The sequence below is a fragment of the Cebus imitator genome, unplaced genomic scaffold, assembly GCF_001604975.1.
Source record: "Cebus imitator isolate Cc_AM_T3 unplaced genomic scaffold, Cebus_imitator-1.0 Scaffold541, whole genome shotgun sequence".
Taxonomy (NCBI): domain Eukaryota; kingdom Metazoa; phylum Chordata; class Mammalia; order Primates; family Cebidae; genus Cebus; species Cebus imitator.
In genome coordinates, this window is record NW_016107856.1 from 210904 (window position 1) to 229054 (window position 18151).

Below are 18151 nucleotides of genomic sequence, written 5' to 3' on the forward strand. Positions count from 1 at the left end.
AAAAAAAAAAAAACACCCCCACAAAGGGGAAGGCCCCAAATGGGCCCCTGCCTGTAGTTCTCCCTGGCTCCAGAGACGTCTGCACAAGCCTCAGCTTCTGGCTGGCCAGTCTCCTCTTCATGGGCACCAGCCACTGCTAAACATCCTTTCCCCACTTCTTGTGTAAGCTTGCTCCCCTGAGCAGCAGGGTGCACATCTAAACCTCAGCTCCAGGGAAAGGAAGAACCAATGGAAGTGCCAGAGTCCTGGGGCAAGCCAGAGCATCACCCGTCAGCAGGCCTCTGCTGGGCACTCTAAGCAAGCACAGGACAAGCCCCCCAGTTTAGTGTGTCCAGTATCCAGCATGGAGACAGCACATGCATTGTGCGAGAGGAGCACAAGGGCCCAGGGGCTGCGTGGTGGGGGTGGGCAAGGCTGTCAGTGCACGTTCACATTGTGTGTTTCACACCACTGCAGGCTGCCATATCACAGGTCCTCAGTTCAAAGACACACCTTTTGAACCCCCCCCCCCGGCCCCGTCCCCTGCCAGAAGTGGGCAGTGAAGGAAAGGACACGGGATTAGGCTGTTGCTCCTGGGCTATCTGCAGTTCTTGGGCCCAAAGCCCCTGGATCCCCACAGTTAGTTGCTGTCATTCTTGATGACGACCTCTAATCCGTGGTGCCGCAACTGAGCTCGCAGAAGCAGATTCTTGTTTTTAAGATCTTCCACCTGACATGGGAAGAAGACAGTAAATGGAATGGGTGGTAAAGCTGGCACTACCAAGCCCCTGAATGTATTCAGACATCAACTGGTGAGAGACGAAGCCCTCTCCATGGAGAACAAAGTAGAGGGTGTCAAACTGGGTCAGTGGCTAGTGGAGCTGAGAAGGGCTGCACTGGGGGTAGGCGTCTGACCTGCTGTCGAAGCACATCATTGTCCAGCTGCAGTTGGTCAAGCCCTTGCAGTTCTTCAGACAAGCGGTGGTTACTCTGCCGAAGCTCCTGGATATAATCACAAGCTTTGGATAGAATCCCACCTTTACTCTGCAAGATAAGGCCGACAAAATGAGGACTAGGATTTCAGATATCCAGCTTGCTTTGCAAAAGCAGGTTCACACTTTGGACTTCATTTTCCCTTAAGAAAGGTGTTATAGTATCTCCCAGGGATACGGGAACTTCAGGGAGAGGTAAGACTACTGTCATGTGTGCCCCACTCTCTACCATTTCTGGAAACAATACCAGGAGACAGAATTCAGGCATCCTGCCCACTACCAGGGTCTTTCCATGACCTGGCCAGACTTGGTGCTCTCCATAGAGCAGTCTGGGATGATCTTGGAGAGCTGCACGATCCAGTTGTTGATCTTGTCTCGGCGGCGGCGCTCCACTGTGGGGCAAAGTGGAGGACAAGGTGGCTCAGTGAAAACTCACCACAAGTCCCGGGGTAAAATTACCTAACCCCTCCTCCCCGCAGACATCACTGCTGTCCTAGGCCCACCAGACACTCCTAGCTCCACACAGATCTTACCTACCTTCATTGTGCTGAGCTCTGCGTTTCTCATCACGAGTTGTCCGAGGAGCTTCTGACTTCCTGACAATAGAGCCCAGGGTGACCAGGGTCAGAGAAGGATAAAATATGTGATTGGAGTTTAGTGTTTAAGAATTATACAAGATTTTGCAGGTATTAAGGCCACTTATGGCTAGCTGGGTAAGATGTCTCACACCTGTAATCCCAGCACTTTGGGAGGCTGAGGCAGGTGGATCAATTGAGGTTAGAAGTTCGAGACCAGCCTTGCCAACATGGTGAAACCCTGTCTCTACTAAAAATACAAAAATTAGCCAGGCATGGTGGTATACATCTGTAGTTCCAGTGACTCGGGGGGGTTGAGGCATGAGAATTGCTTGAACCCTGGAGGCAGAGGTTGCAGTGAGCTGAGATTACGACACTGCATTCTAGCCTGGGTAACAGAGCAAGACTCTGTCTCAAAAACAAACCAACAAAACCACTTATGGAATCTGAGAAGAAACAAGCGTCACTCACGGGGAATAAGGGTGAGTCCTAGGGGCAATTGAGCGCTGGCTTCCTCCCTGCAGTACTTCTTGTGGTGACATCATTACAAAGAACTGACCTGTGAAGACGCAGGATGGTTCTGTCAGGACACGAGTAGGAACCTCACCAAGCCCTGAGGTGAAGACCCTGGGCCCCTCCTCTAAAATGAACATGCTAAAAGAAGAGCATTCCCAGACTCACTGCCTGCCCAGGTCTTAATGATCACTAAGAGTCATGAGTGAAGGCTCACTGCCTACCAGTCAAGTCCCACAGCCTATCCTACCCCTTCCAGCCAGCATCCTCCCAAAATATCTCACCAGTGCCAGGAGGGGTCGCCTGTCCCAGCAGTGCCTCTGAGCCCTGGGTAGTAACAACAGCAGCTGTACTTCCCGATGTGGTACCCCCTGCCCCATCTCCCACTGCCGTGCTGGGGAAGTAAGTATAGTGTGTCTCTGCAGCTGTCCCCTCTGTGTCAACTGCATCATCACTGGTGAAGGCACCCTGGATCACTGCCTGCGAACGGAGCAAGAGAACAGATTCTGGTAACAGTCAAAAACTTCTTTCCACTATACCACTCTGCAGCTTCTATCCCTTGGGGTAGGGGGGAGGGTGGAGAGACAGAGAGAGAGAGAGAAACATCCAGAAAGGGAGAGCCTAGTGTTTTGGGACAAGGTAGCCCTAGATGCCTCACTGTTCCTAGCTTCACCCCCATCCTATTGCTTCCCTTCTTCATCTTTCTTCTCAGAACTCTAGTTACCTCCCCAGCCCATACCCTGTACCTGGGTCATGGATTGAGTGGCAGGGTAGCCACTGATGGCACCAGTGCCCTCAGTCTGGCCATCCAGCTGCCCTTCAGACACCTGGATCACCCTGTACATCACCTAGAAGTGTAGAGGAAGGCAGAGGGAGGGGAAGAGAGAAGAACAGATTAAGTGCTGGGAATCCTAGGACCCCCTCATAAAGCTTCCCTTGGATAGGGCCCCAAAACAAGAAACTTTCAGAGACACAGATTCAGCCATTCTTCCTTCGTTCTCCACACACAGGTTTCAGCATACATCTAACCTCACACCAGTCTCTACTCCAGTATTCGCACCTCCCTCCCCTGCAACAGTCTACGCTTTCAGCTCATCCTCCAAGCCAGGTCACCCCAAGACATGTTCAATTACCTCCCTCAATCCCAACCCCAAATAACACCTGCAGCCACCTGGCCCCCTCCCTTACCTGGCCCCCATTCTCAGTTCGGAAGACGTACTTGACGTTGGGGTCAGGGAAGGTGGCAGCTGACTGGATGCTGGCAATAGCCACACTAGTTGGGTCCTCCCCAGTAGCCACTGCACCTGAATTAAAAGAACAAAGGAAAAGTCTGCCTTTCTCTCCACACCACCCCCGCCACCATCCCCATTCCACTTTCATGTCATTGAAGGAGGATGCACAGGAGATGGTCTGGTCAGGGAGGAAGGGAGCCCATGGTGGGTTCTTAGCCTTGGTTCTGTTTCTAGCACTCACCTTCCTGAATCTGCACTGTCCCCTCTTCCGTTTCAGCTGTTTTCTGCTGCCTATTTATGGTGAAAGGACAAAAGGAAGAATATGGGAAGAAGTGAATGAGAAACTCACTAGCCCAGTAGCATAGGGCTGCAAACTCACTGGCATTCCCAACAGATGCTGGGGTAGGTTAGAATAACAACTAGTGTTTACTGTTTACTATGAACATAGGCACTAAGCTAAGTACATAACATGTATTCTTATTTAATACTAAAAATAGCACCACGAGATAGATAGCACTACTTCCATTTTATAGATGGAGAAACCAAATCATACAGTAAGTGATACAGTAGAACCTGAATCCAGGTCTACCTGACTCCTGAGGCAGTGCTCTTGGCCGTTCTGCATTCTCCCAGGCCACCCGTCTTTCATCCCAGATCCTACCTCTTCTTCACTCACCCCTTCATCTCTCTGTGAGGGGGCACATCCGAGGAACTGATCCTTTTTTGGAGCTGTTGGTATCTCCTGATTCACAGGCCTCAGTGCTAAGTCCTGGTAGAAATCACGGAGTTTGCAGTGAGTCTAGGACACGGAACAGTATCTCTGGTTCTAGAACTTAGGTTCCATAAACACACAGCCAGGAAAATAACCCAGTCATCTGCAGGGTACAATCAGCCTCCACCATACTGATGCTGAGGACTGGCCTACAGTGACTGAAAAAGCAACTCTACAAATAGTATTCCTCATCCCTCCATTATCACTCCAACTCCTGGTGGAGAGGGATAATTATACTTGAAGACAGAAGCAACACATTTTTTTAAATTTTTTTTGAGACAGTCTTGCTCTGTCACCCAGGCTGGAGTCTACTGGCACAATCTCAGCTCACCACTGCAACCTGTGCCTCCCAGGTTCAAGTGACTCTCCTGCCTCAGCCTCTCAAGTAGCTGGGACTACAGGTATGTGCCATGAGACCCAGCTAATTTTTGTATTTTCAGTAGGGACAGGGTTTCATCATGTTGGCCGGGCTGGTCTCAAACTCCTGACTTTGTGATCCACCTGCCCCTCCCAAAGTGCTGGGATTACAGATGTGTGCCACCACACCTGGCCGAAACAACACACTTCTTTTTTATTTTTTTATTAATTTTTTTAGAGACGGGGTTTCACTATGTTGGCTAGGATGGTCTTGAACTTCTGACATCAGGTGATGCGCCCACCTCGGCCTCCCAAAGTGCGGGGATTACAGGCCTGAGCCACTTCGCCTGGCCAACAACACACTTCTTAAATGGATCATTATTAAAGCTATTATGACCTGCCATGATGGCAGCTTCATGGGAATCAGGAAGGGCTATGTATTGGCACACCATCAAAAAATACCGTGTCATGGACACTGACACTTCTTCCAGTTTCTCAGCCGCATATTGTCCACTGAGACATTTCTGTTCTCAAATCTAGGAAGAGGAAATCTGAAGCCCATTACCACTGGAAGAATGTCCCTAACCACAAAGACCACACTTGGCCTTTGGGCCCCATTCTACTGACAGGGCTCTTGTTTTGGGGCATCCAGATTTATATAATGTGTTAGAAACCCTAAAGCCCAAGTGGATCATTTTCAAGCGCCCTCTATTTTATTCATCAAGCCTTCCAGTAGAACACAGTTGCTAAAATGTTGCCATGACAACTCCAAATCAACTGAGCCTCAGCAAGAAGAGAAAAAACCCAGAGTTCTGAAGAAGAGACAAAGAGGGAGGAATCCACCTACAAGGTCTGCCTTAGGACCCTGAGACCAAGCCAGAGGGCAGGAAAAACAAAGGGCTGGGCAGACATGCCTCCAGAAAGAAACAGCTACACAGTACAAAGCAGTAAGATAATCCCAACACAAAAGGGAAAGATTTTTAGAGATTATCTACCCACGAGGTTCTCCAAACCTTTCCTATCCAAGGAAAATTTTCAGTGGATAAGGCTTAGCAAGACTGCGTCCGAGGAAAATGTTAAAAAAGGAACAGAAAGTGAAACCGTCCAAAGGAAGTAACGCTGCAAGGAGATCCCAGTCGGTAAGGGGAAGTAGCACTAGTGTTTTGGGACCACCTATATTTCCATCTTCAAACCAGAAGAGGAAATGCCCTACGAAGCTTGCCGCGCTGACTGCAGGAGAAGGCAATGAAAGGGCCCGGCACAGGAGGCATCTCTATTGGCCACAGCTGTCAGCCGGGGCAGTCTCCAGGACACCCAGCCACCGGGTCAGGCTACTTATTCAAATCTTAGTTGGACATCCAGAAGCATTTCCTAAGCATTAGGGATCTGTGACAAGGAAACCGGGATGGGACATTGTAGCGTGCACCCTCAGGCCAGAAGGGCCCAGTAAAAGCCCTTGCGAAGTCTGGACACAAAGGGAAAAAAAAATCAACTCCCGAAAGAAGTCAGGCGCCTAGACCTTGCCTGAGAATGAGGCGTCTCCCTGCAGGCACACCAACCAGTAGGCGCTTACGGAGCTGAGCGCCCGCCAGGCGCGAGCCCGGGAGCCTGCGCCGTGACCCTGCAGCCCCGCAGCGCTAGCCCAGCGCCCTAGCTGCTCCGCGGAGGAGGCAGGAAAGGGCGTCGGGGACTGGGAAGCTCAGGGGCCGGGTGCCGACGGCTGCGTCTCGCAGCTGGACAGCGCAGGAGGGCTGGGACATGAGCTCTCGGGGCAGGAAGAGAGTTCGTTCGGCCCACAAAGCCGGGTAGGAGATAAAGAACCAGCACGGTCCCCTCCCCCAAAACAAAGGCTTCCTCCCTGGCAGCGTTCTCTAACCTGAAAAACAGAAACAAAGTCAAAGCTGCCCTGCCTTGCCAGTCCACCCAGTCTCCAGACTTCTGCCTGGTCCTACACTCACCGGTCAAGGCCGTCTCAGCCGCCGATTTTCTCCAACTGTGTTCTCCCTGTCCCGATCTGGGTATCGCCATAGACAGCTGCTCATGCGCACTTCCAGCCCGCGGCCATGTTGGTGAGGGGCGGAAGTGTCGCCCTCGGCCCGCCCATAAACTCAAACTCTGAGCCGCCGCACTTCCAGCTCGCTCCATCTTGGTGAGAGCTGAAGGTTGTCGATGTTTGTGGGTTTTTTTCTGAAGTCGAAAAGAAGCCGTGTCCTGGAGAATGTAGCCGAAGTCCTGGCCACTTTTGACAAGAACGAGAAAGAGACGACTAACTTGTACTAACATCTTAGTGCTGGGCAGGGCATTTTTTCATTCCAGGAAAAAAAGATGAGAGTCCCGCTGAGATCAAGGGAGGGACGTCCGATGGAGGCGCCATCTTTAACAAGGGTTATTTGGGAGGCCATCTTGACTCAGGGCGTGTTTTTGAAGGGTTACCTGCTAGAGATTACGACCTGTCGGGGTACGCATAGATCTGGGTATATTCCTTGTTAATTCGCGTCAGCGATTACTCACCCAAAGACCCCAAGGCTTCTAGCTTTCTAAAGGTTCACTTTATGTAACAGGAATCTTGATTCCCATTCTTCTCAATCAAGATCTTTACCTTGAATGGATTTGGAGTAGTGTGGTAAAATAGGAAGAATTCAAACTTGGGGGCCAGGCAAATCCAGCTTTCAAACCCATCTCTGCCGCTTCTTACCTCTGAGATCTTTGACAAACATTTTGACTTAGTAAAGCCTTAGTTTCCTCATGTGTAAACTGGAGATACCGGCACCAACCTTCCAGAATGATGTGGATTAAATAAAATCAAGGACATAGATTCTATGAGCACAGAATACTTAGCCCAGTTCCTGGCATATAATGAGCATTATGTAAATATAAGTTTCTCTTCCCCATTTCCTGACCACCATGAACCTAGTTCTAGTTTCTAACCACTAGTCTCCATGACAACTGAGGAAGAGCACCCAAACAGCAAGAAGAAAAAGAATGTTTTGCCAAATATATGAAAATATAATACCAAAAAAAAAAGAAAATATAATACCTATCATCAAAGACTTTAATAAGAATGATGAGACCCCACACTATTTGTAAAAAATACAGCCTTTATTCTGAGACATTGACCTTCACTAGAGCGGGACCTATGGCCCCAGCCTGGCTGGAGAAGCAGTTCCAGAACTTGAGTGACACCATTTCCCTTTCCTGAAATAGGAAGAAGTTATTCCAAAGGAAAAATTAGAGCCCAGAGAGATCTGTACAGGACCTCTCTTGTACATATGATGGAGGCAGAGGGTGGGGGAGCTGGAGAGGAGTCCAGTCCCTCCAACAAATACTGAGGGCTTCAAAGAGTTTGCTGGATGTTTCTCCTAATCTGGAGCTAAAAGGGTCAGGAGGCATCTAAGGGTCCAAGAACAGAACAGAAAAGGACAACTCTAGAAGTGTTTGTGTATGGAAGGCTCTAACCTGGCCCCATCCTCCCTGTCTCTACCCTTGGCTTCCATGAAGAGAGATTCACAGCTCAGAGGAAGGGAGGAACTTGGCTGGAATTCTCCAGTCTTCACTTTAAGAAACTCTTTTAAGTTTTCTGCCTACCCTATGTTCCCTTTGGCCAGTGACTCACTCCCTGGGGACAGGATCTTGTTGACTTTCTTGGGAATCTCCTAAGAGATAAGTGCTTTGCATCTGAGACAAGTTCAGGTAAACCAATCAAGGCAGTGCCTCCCACAGTCAAAAAGAGAATCTGGAGGGGCCAGAGCCTATAGAGTTGGGCAATACAGCTGCTGCAGCTGCAGAAGAGACAGCTAGTCAGGGCGGGGCACAGTGGCTCACACCTGTAATTCTAACACCTTGGAAGGCTGAGGCAGGTGGATCACCTGAGGTCAGGAGTACAAGACCAGCCTGACCAACATGGAGAAACCCTGTCTCTACTAAAAAATACAAAATTAGTAATCCCAGCTACTCGGAGACTGAGGCAGGAGAATCACATGAACCCAGGAGGTGGATGTTGGGGTCAGCCAACATGGCACCATTGTACTCCAGCCTGGGCAACATGAGCAAAACTCCATCTTGAGGGGAAAAAAGGAAAAAGACACCGCTAGTCAGGAACCCTGGAGATTCAAAACAACTTACCCAGAGCTCTGTCCTAATCACAAAGTCCCCTTTGCCCAGAGCTCTGGTCCTAATCACAGTCCCTCACCCTTCCCAGGGTTAGCCTGTGTTTCAAATGCATACGATCGGCGCTGGGGGGACAACAGGGGATCAGGGACCTGGTGTTCTCTGGGGGGCAGACTAAGACGACTCCAGGATCCAGACCCTTGTGTGCCTTCAGATGGGAGCTCCAGGCAGCTAATGGGCCGAGGAGAATGGGTAGAGATCATGCTGCAGGGGGAGGTTCTGGGGATGAGGCAGTAGTCCCCACCCTCAGTATAGGTCTGGTTTCGCCGAACTCCCTGAGCCTCAGTCCTTTGGCGGTCCCTGGCTAGGGCCACAGCAGCATCAAAGGAAAGACTACCCCCATTCCTCCAAGAGGATCGAGAAGGTCGGGACCCCCAAGCCCATTCTCCAGGAGTCCCATCAAGCCGGCCAGGTCTTGGGCTTGGATTTGCAGGTGCCACATGAATCTTGCTACACATTGCACTGGGCATCTTGGCAAACTGTGGTTTGGGGGGCACCACAGGCACAGAGCGGACCTGTTGGACCTGAACCAGAGAGGAAGCTAGACGCATGCCCACACCACCCAAGCCCAGGGAACAGGGGCATAGATTACAGCCCTCTGGACTGGGCTGCCCCTCAGGCTCCATCTCCTCTGGTGGGGATGACTGTGGGGCTGCCTCTTCCATCTCAGAAGAGTGGGCATTGCCCTCTTTGGCACAGTCAACCTCCAGGGACTCTGAAGGACCTGAACCTTCAGAGAGGGTGCCCTCTTCTAAATAGTCCCCTCCAGTCCTCTGGTCTCCCTCAGCCTCTCCGTCCCCATTCTCCCATTCCTTATTGACTTCCCCTGCTCCTCCTTCAGCTGCTGCTTCTGGGCTTCTGCTGTCTTCACCATCTCCTTGGTCTTTTCGTACTTCATCGTCTCCCTTCCCCCTCTGTTCTTTGTCCTCATCCTGTCTGACTCCCTCAGCCTTTTGTTTATGTACAACTTCCCATTTCTCCTCAGCAACTTGATCTTCCTGGGCCCCTTGCTCTAGGTCCCTTCTAGCTTCTACCTGGGCTTCCTCTCCTTGCCCAGCCTCTTCTCTCTCAGTTTCTTTTTCCTTCTCGTCTGTATACTGCTCTCCTCCTGGTTCCTCCACACCTTTAGCCTCCACCATACTATCAGCCTTCTTCTGACCTTTGGACGTCTCTCCCTTGGCCTCTGTCTCTTCCCTACTCCCTTCTCTCAGTTTGACCTTTGTCTCTGGGCTTCCCCCAGCCTCTCCTCCATTCTCACTGGCCTTTCCAGCCTCCACCTTGATCTCTGGACTTCCCTCGGCTTCTTCCCGGATGTCTAGTCTGCCTCCAGGCTCAGCCTCCTTGTCCTCCCCAACTTCCCAGCATGCCTGTTCTTCCTCAGTCTGTCCCAGATCCTGCCTTCCACATTCTACTGCCTCTTCCTCCAAACTCGATGCACCCTCCCAGATTGGGGATTTAGGTCCCAGAAGGGGACTTAGGTCATCATAGGCACTCAGGAAGACTTCCTCCCCATTTTCCTCCACAACTTCAGCCCTGGGGCCAGCAGAGTCCAGGGAGCAGCAGCTAGGAGCTAAGACAAACTGTGCCTCATCCAGAGACAGGTCATCCAGGGGCGGCTCCACAGAGAACTCCTCCACCTGTAGGCACAGCATTGTGGCTCAGGATCAGGAGGCCCTGTCCACCCTTGACTCCATGCCACCCCCAAACCCAACACAGCTCTCCTTACCTGAGGCCCAACTCCCAGGAGCTCCTCCAGGTAGCCCATCCCAGGGTCGTCCTCCCCAGGGGAGAAGGCTGCTCCTGCTGCTTCTGCCTGGGCCACCTCCCCATCCTCTGCCCCCACCCACTCAGGTTCTGAGCTGCTTGAATCCTCTAGGAAGGAGAAGGAGTCCTGCACCTCCTGGGACAGGGAGTCCTCCAGGGCAGGAGCCAAGTCGTCTGGGCCTGAGTCTGCCAGGGGACCTGGGGTTGGACTTGCTTCCGACTTCTCATCTGTTGGGGGAGAAGTAGTCCCAGGAATACAAAGGTCAAGCCCTGACCCTTTTCAATATGGGTCCTCCTAGCATTGCTATAGCAGAGGCCCAGCACTCCCAGCATAGCTACTCTGCATGACTGATCCTCTCAGAACAATATCCCTTATTATTGGCTTGCTACCTTAATTGAGCCCCTATCAGGTGCCAAGCACTGTGCTATCCATTTTACAATGCATTGTCTTATTTTTTCCTCCAAACTATTGTGTGGGGTATTGTCCTCATTTTATATATGAGGAAACTGAGGCTCAGAGAGATTAAGCAATTTGTCTAAGGTCATGTAACTAATATGCAACACAGCCAAAATTTGAACCCAAGTTTACTTAACTCTATAGCCCACGTTCTTACCCACTATCCTATCCTGCCTCAGGACTTCTCATGAGTGACACTTCAGGAACTGGTGTCAGAACAAGGATCAGATCCCAGCTCTGCTACTTCTACCTAAATCAATAGCAAATTGATAACCTAAGTTTAAGGTCTCAGTTTTCACTGCTGTAACAGAAAAATAACAATACCTATGTCACAAAGTTATGAGGAAATGAGACAAGCTAATTCCTGCAATCACAGCACTTGATTTTTTTTTTTTTTTTTTTTTTTTTTTTTTTTTTTTTTTTTTTTTTTTTTTTTTTTTTTTTTTTTTTGAGACAGAGTTTCACTCTTGTTGCCCAGGCTGGAGTGCAGTGGCACAATCTCGGCTCAATGCAACCTCCACCTTCCAAGTTCAAACAGCTCTCCTGCCTCAGCCTCCTGAGCAGCTGGGACCACAAGTGCCCGCAACCACGCCCAGCCAATTTTTTGCATGTTTGGTAGAGACAGGGTTTCGCCATGTTGGGCCGGCTGGTCTCGAACTCCGGACCTCAGGTGATTTGCCTGCCTTGGCCTCCCAAAGTGCTGGGATTACAGGCGTGAGCCACTGTGCCCAGCCAGTACTTAATAAACTCTTGATAAATGTTAGCTGATAGTATTGATGTTACTATTATTATTACCCATCCATCTATTATATATTCCCACACTGTCCTTAGTAATCCCTGGTATATGTGTCTGACACAGCTCCCATTCTTGCGTACATCAGTGCTCTGAAGGCTGCTAGAGATCTCCTCTCCATAGATTTCACATAGCCTGGTAATATTACTGGATTTCTGCAACCCTGAATCTAGGGAGGCAGCTGAAGGTAACCACCCCAAAGCCCAAGGGCTGAGGCCTCTGCCTTTTCTAGGGCGAATCTTCCAGCATCACAGCTTTAGCCTAGGGTTCTAGTCCCCTTTCCCAGCCTTGTTCAATCTTTGGGTCCTCACCTGGGGGGCCAGGGCCAAGGCCAGGGCCAGGGCCAGGCCCAGAGGCAGGGCTTGGCCGGTGCTGTAGAGCAGGGCACTCGAGGCCACGAGTGAGCCTGGCCAAGGAAACGTTGGAGATGATGTTCGGGGGCACACTGAGGATGGAGGTGATGTGTAGCGGGAGGTTGACATTGTAGGGGTCTGAGATGTGGACCCCAGCACAGCGCTCTGCACGGCTGCTGCCCCCAGCCCGGATGGCTGACCGCCCAGCTCGTGGTGTGCCTGGTTCGGAATTTGTGCCACCCAGTGCTTCTGCCTCAGGCTCCTGTTCACCATCTGCTGTCTCTATAGAATCGTTCTCCAAGCTCTCAGGCAGCAATGGGCTTGGCCGGGGACTGCCGGGCCCCACCAGCCCCTCTGGCTCTGTGGAGGAAAGAGAGGACCAGATAGGCAGTGGCCTAAGCTCCAAGGGCAAGGGGTCTAGACATCTCAAGAAGGCTCTGGAGAATGCTCTCTGCTTTCTTAGGCCTGAGAGCAAGGACAGCCTGGAAGGTACCAGGCCCAGCTTCTTTTGATCACTACTACAAACTCTCCACCCAGCCAGTAGGTCAGAGATCACCCCACCTTCACATACCTGGGGAACTCCCTCCCTTCCCTGCAAATACAGTCACTGGCTGTCATCACCATCACCACCACCACCACCACCACACAGCCATGCTGTCCCTTCCCATGTGAACACTCATCAACAAACCCATAGACTAGACAATGAGCTCACCATTGTAAATATAGCATTCAGTACTGTGGCTGGTGTATAAGAGGCACTCATTAAATATTTTTGAAATTATTGAACACAGTTGGCTACATGTACACACACACATGCACACACAGGCCCATACTGGTCACATAGCACACACACGTTCATATGCAGACATGCACCCCTCTACTCACCATCACTGGCCCCAGCTGCAGCACTTAGTGAGTCCATGCTTTTGGCTGGCCGCAGTGTCCCCTTATTGGATTTGTCCTCTGTAAGACAGGGATGTGGGTAGAGCCAGGGCCTGTGCACCCTCAGCAGAGCTCCCCCCATCTCCCCAGACTTACCCCTGTCCTCAGCTCCCCGTGGAAGTTTACGCTTTGTCTCATGGCCAGAGCGACCTAGATTGAAGATAGACCTCCACTTCCTGACTTTCAAAGACCCCTTTCTCCTACAGAGAATGGAGGGGCATAATTGGAGGTTGGAACGTGGTGGTCAGCGCAGGGGAGGAGGGCCCAGGAAGGAGGCCTTACTTGTGCTCAGCAATCTCAATGATAGTGTGGTAGGGCCGCATCTGTGGGGGTCCATCACCAGCCTGCAGAATGCTAGGCAGGTGGTAAGGCAGGGGCCTGGGCATAAGGTCCTCAGGGCTGCCTGATGCCCGGGTCCCTGGAAGTGATCGCCATCCACTCTCCACCTCACCACCTGGGAACAGAAAAGGAATTGGCCAGCCAGGAACAGGGCCAAGAGAGGGATCTCAGGCACCCAATCCTTCATCACCCCTCACCAACTACCAGGTTAGGATACACCAGCACCCCTAAAGACAGTGCCTCTATGTCCATCACCTCAAAAGAGTGTCCTCATGGACAAAGAGGGCCGGGAGATCCCAGGACATTGGCCTTGTGGGCTGGGAGTGGGTATGAGCTGTCACTAGCATTGGGAGCCAGGTTGGTGACTCAGAGGTCAAGCAGTGCCCTGGACTGACAGCAGAAGAGGTCTGCTCAAGTCCTGACTGCACCATTATCTCCCCAGTGTTCTCTCCATGTGACCACTACCAACATCCCTGTATGAGACTCAACTGAACTAGGTGAACTTCAAGGCTCTCTGTAACTGACTTGACTCCCCAGACAGTGGGATATATGGAGGGCAGGAAGGACACTGACCAGAGAGAGCAGCACCCCCAAAGAGCTGGTCCACGTGTGTGAGGATGAACTCCACGACAATGGACTGCACCCGCACTTCCATGAAGGCTGCTGTCCCATTGAAGCCGGAGGCCTCTATGTCCTTAGACCTGTGGAGATGTAGAATTATTCTCCCCCTCAGCCCCACCACACTTCCCAATCCAGATTCTCCCTGAAAATACCTTATTCTCTCTCTCTCGAATGACCTTAACCCCATTTCCACCTCTTAAACTGTATGCATAATTCTTCCAATTCTCAAATGCCACTTGAAGACTTCCAGGAAGGAAGCCTTCTTGGACACCCTTCTCAGGGTCACTCTCTGTTTCCGTTGCACACCAGGGTGTCTTGTTTATAATAAATTTTATAATGAATTAGAGGACTTCCCATATGTAGTCTGTCTTACACCACCACAGTGAGTGATATGCCAGCCAGTTCTCCAGAGACTACAAGATGTTTTGCTCAAAAAACATTTGACATGGGGCCAGGCACAGTGGCTCACACCTGTAATCCTAGCACTTGCACAGGGAGGAGGTGGGTGGATCACTTGAGGTCAGGAGTTCAAGACCAGCCTGGCCAACATGGTAAAACCCCGTCTCTCTACTATTAGCCAGCTGTGGTGGCTCACGCCTGTAATCCCAGCCACTCAGGAGGCTGAGGCGCCAGAATCATTTGAATTCAGGAAGCGGAGATTGCAGTGAGTTGAGATTACACCACTGCTCTCCAGCCTGGGCAGCAGAGCAAGACTCTGTCTCAAAAACAAACAAAAAAATTGGCATGAAACTATTATGTTCTAGTCCCTGAGCTCAGTGACACACTGTAGGAAAACACAAAAGTCCTGCCCTTTAGGGACTTTATTTGATCACAGAGATGGGGCTAAAATGGGTGGGCCCCATCTGACTCAATCTCAAAACTTCTTTTTTCACTGGGCTTTGTGAGCCCCATACCCTTCTCCAGTGTACCCACACAGTCGCACCTCAATCTGGGAACAGCCTCCCAGAGGCACGTGTCTCACAGGATCCCCACACACTGCTCACACATGCGCCTACCTCAGCAGATTGGGAGCCCACACGATGGCCAGGTTACGAGCGTGCATGTTGGTCTGGGCACTGAACGAGGCCATGTGCACCAAGTGCCTCATGAGGAACTCCAGGGTCCTGCAGAAAGTGGGGGCAGGGATCACACAGGGAATGCCCAGGGCAGGCATTAGGACTAGGACCTGGGAGCCAGTAGGACCCCGTTAAGGCTCCAGGCAGAGAATGAATGAGTTGTCTCAGGTTGCTGGGCAGATGTGGAACCCCACATACTTGTAGTTTGGGATGGGGAGTTCTTGAAGCACCTCTAGGATCTTGACCAAGCGCTCAGGTTCCAATTGCACTGCTACAGCCTCCTGATTGAGAAGGGTGCAAGAAGCAGGAGTCAATGACCCAGCGATGCCCCTGCTTACTCCCCAGAGCTCCTAACCAAGTTCTCAGGAACAGTGTGCACTGGACTCTGTGCTCCTCTGTCCTACATCATCTGAGGTGCACTGACAGTGAGAGCTCAGAATTTGGGGCCCACAAAGATGGCAGCCGAATTTTGGTTATGCCACTTCATAGCTCTGTGACCTTGACAACTCGTTGCCTTACCATCCTCCATCCATAGAGCTGTGGTGCTGGGCTACTTCAGTGGTGCCACCCTGTGGGTGCCCCAGGGACTGCAGAGTTGTTTCATTGTGTCCAGGAAGGCCATTCCCCACCCCAACCTAGCTGGTGTGGACTGAGCAGGGTGCTGCTAGCATTCAGGGTCTCTCAGTGCTGTTGTGCTAAATAAAGTACAACTTATTTTTAAAGTGTTACTCAATTCGGCAGGAGAATTGCCTGAACCCAGGAGGCGGAGGTTGTGGTGAGCCGAGATCGCGCCATTGCACTCCAGCCTGGGTAACAAGAGCGAAACTCCGTCTCAGAAAAAAAAAAGTGTTACTCAATTCAAGATAGCATATTTTTCATGTGTTTTCACATTTAAAAGATGTTCAGGCTGGGCACAGTGGCTCACACCTATAACCCCAGCACTTTGGGAAGCTAAGGTGGAAGGATTTCTTAAGCTCAGGAGTTTGAGACCAGCCTAGGCAACACAGAAAGACCTTGTCTCTAGTGAATTTTAAAAATCAGCCAGAGGCATGGTGGTGCATGCCTATAGTCCCATCTGCTCAGGAGGCTGAGGTAGGAGGATCACTTGAGCCTGGGAGATCAAGGTTACAGTGAGCCGTGATCACACCACGGCACTCCAACCTGGGTGACAGAAGGAGACCCTGTCTCAAAAAAACAAAAAACAGCCCGGGCACGGTGGCTTACACCTGTAATCCCAGCACTTTGAGAGCCCGAGGTGGGTAGATCACCTGAGGTCACGGATTTGAAACCAGCCTGGCCAACATGGTGAAATGCTGTGTCCATCAAAAATACAAAAAATTAGCCAGGCATCATGGCAGGTGCTTGTAATCCCAGCTACTCAGGAGGCTGAGGCAGCATTGCTTGAAGCTGGGAGGCGGAGGTTGCAGTGAGCCAAGATCCCACCACTGCGATCCAGCCTGGGTGACAGAGTGAGACTCCATTTCAAAACAAAGAAAAAAAAAAATGTTAAATACACAATTACAGTGAATGGAGGGGCATCCTTGAAAAAACTTGACTTCTAAAAAGTATTCTCATTATTTTAAGTATAGGGAAGTTCTGGTCTACATGCTTTCCAAGGGCCTTCCAGCTACGACAATCTGCCTCTGTCTCCCCAAGTCTCATCACTGTGCTGTGTGCAATCTGCGGGCCTTAGGCGAAGGACATGGCAGAGGGAGGATGAAGAGAAGAGAGATGGAGGAGGTTGGAGGTAGTAGGGGCTAGGATATTTGGCGAGGAGGGTTCTTTTCCCCAGTAAAGACTTTCTGTGGTCTCTGTCATTCAGGATGGCTAGGACTCTGGCCGGTATGTGACACACCTTGGATGTCAAAACCAGACTGTCCACCCCTGAGCCCTGTCTTCCACCCCCCTGCCTCTCGACTCACGGCAAACTTGTCATAGAGCCGGTAAGTGAGCAGGGGATCCGGCAGTTCTCTGAAATAAGCTTTGCACAGCGAGGAGACGCAGTGAATGTCCTGGAGGTAAACATCCCGCCGCAGGTCTGGCTTCCGCTCTGCCTCAAATTCCTGCCTGGGTAAGTGCAGTATGGTCAGGAGTGGTAAGGGTTGGCATAATGTGGGGAGAGGTGGGAGCTGTAGAGATGGGTCCCAGCACTGTCATGGGTCAACATGTGTGAGACTTGGAAGGAGAATGTTGGAACAAATACACATGTGATCCATATGTGTATGTATAAGGTATTGCATATGTTGACATGCAGATGTGAATGTGAGGATGGGTACATGTGCAGGTAAGTGGATTTATGCATGAACAGGGATATGTTAGAGATAATGTATAGCAATGCAAGAGCATGTAAGAGTCAATAGGGGATGATCCTAAGTCTGTGCCACTGGGTACACGTAAAAATGGGTGGGTGTAACTCTTAGAAAGAAACAGAAGTATAAATCTTTAAGTCCTAGGATTAGGCAACAGTTTCTTAGATAGGACACTAAAAGCACAAGCAAACAAAACAATGGATACATTGAACGTCAAAATTAAAAACATTTGTATGTCAAAAGACCCTATTAAAAGAGTGAAGACAACCCACAAAATGGGAGTAAATATTTGCAAACTGTTTATCTGATTGAGGGTGTACTATTCAGAATGTATAAAGAACTCTTTTTTTTTTTTTCTTTTTAAGTACGGGTACACTTAAAAAGAACTCTTATAATTCAATGATTAGAAAGACAAATAAGTGACTTTTTTTTCTTTTTTGAGACAGAGTCTTGCTCTGTCTCCCAGGCTGGAGTGCAGTGGTACGATCTCGGCTTACTGCAGCGTCCGCCTCCTATGTTCAAGTGATTCTCCTTCCTCAGCCTCTTGAGTAGCTGGGATTACAGGTGTGCACCACCATGCCCAGCTAAACAAATAAGCCAAATTTTTATACGGGTAAAGTCGGCACCATAGGAAAGGGAGAAAAAAATGGGCAAAGGATTTGAATAAACATTACTATTACTCCAAAGAAGATATGCAAATAGCCAATAAGCACAGGAAAAGATGTTCAACATCATTACCTATTACAGAAATGCAAATATAGGATCGGGGAGGTAGCTCATGCCTGTAATCCCAACTACTCGGAAGGCTAAGGTTGGAGGATTATCCTAGGAGGTAGAGTCCGCAGTGAAGCATGGCCGTGCCACTGCACTCTAGCTTAGGCGACAGAGTGAGACCCGGTCTCAAAAAAAA

The 18151-nt window shown here is 50.4% G+C and overlaps 2 protein-coding genes across 7 annotated transcripts in view; both read right to left on the reverse strand.

The window, feature by feature from the left end:
- USF1 (upstream transcription factor 1) lies at nt 1–8285 on the reverse strand. Of its 3 annotated transcripts, none has more exons than XM_017515071.2 (11): nt 6379–8280; nt 3968–4060; nt 3533–3582; nt 3248–3363; nt 2806–2907; nt 2344–2539; nt 2018–2105; nt 1509–1567; nt 1269–1363; nt 895–1023; nt 1–709 (listed from the first exon to the last, which is right to left on the reverse strand). In XM_017515071.2, exons 2-11 carry the CDS (start codon nt 3973–3975, stop codon nt 620–622), a joined length of 933 nt encoding a protein of 310 aa, XP_017370560.1. In that variant the 5' UTR covers nt 3976–4060; nt 6379–8280; the 3' UTR covers nt 1–619. The 3 variants fall into 3 exon arrangements, with proteins under 3 accessions (XP_017370560.1, XP_037589604.1, XP_017370561.1); XM_017515072.2 differs by having other exon boundaries at nt 484–709; nt 3279–3363; nt 6379–8283; XM_037733676.1 differs by lacking the exon at nt 2018–2105 and having other exon boundaries at nt 6379–8285.
- A 92-nt stretch (nt 8286–8377) lies between these two features.
- Nucleotides 8378–18151, reverse strand: part of ARHGAP30 (Rho GTPase activating protein 30) — a 20362-nt gene continuing 10588 nt past the window's right edge. For 2 of the 4 annotated variants that reach the window (XM_017515047.2, XM_037733675.1), the window contains 10 exons: nt 16855–16999; nt 15131–15213; nt 14873–14980; nt 13809–13936; nt 13179–13350; nt 12993–13096; nt 12840–12917; nt 11913–12314; nt 10314–10579; nt 8378–10224 (listed from right to left, as the gene is read on the reverse strand). In XM_017515047.2, the coding sequence (XP_017370536.1) occupies nt 8596–10224; nt 10314–10579; nt 11913–12314; nt 12840–12917; nt 12993–13096; nt 13179–13350; nt 13809–13936; nt 14873–14980; nt 15131–15213; nt 16855–16999 (3115 nt within the window). In that variant the 3' untranslated portion in view covers nt 8378–8595. The remainder of the gene's footprint in view (nt 10225–10313; nt 10580–11912; nt 12315–12839; nt 12918–12992; nt 13097–13178; nt 13351–13808; nt 13937–14872; nt 14981–15130; nt 15214–16854; nt 17000–18151) is intronic. The other 2 variants (XM_017515050.2, XM_017515049.2) reach the window with 2 other exon arrangements.

Bases quoted from the DNA above. Each gene is read 5' to 3' on its own strand.
- USF1 (XM_017515071.2), bottom strand. The intron at 2,106-2,343 runs GTGAGATATTTT...GCGTCTTCACAG, and splicing joins GGCGACCCCTCCTGGCACTG to GTCAGTTCTTTGTAATGATG. The intron at 1,364-1,508 runs GTAGGTAAGATC...TTTGCCCCACAG, and splicing joins CAGAGCTCAGCACAATGAAG to TGGAGCGCCGCCGCCGAGAC.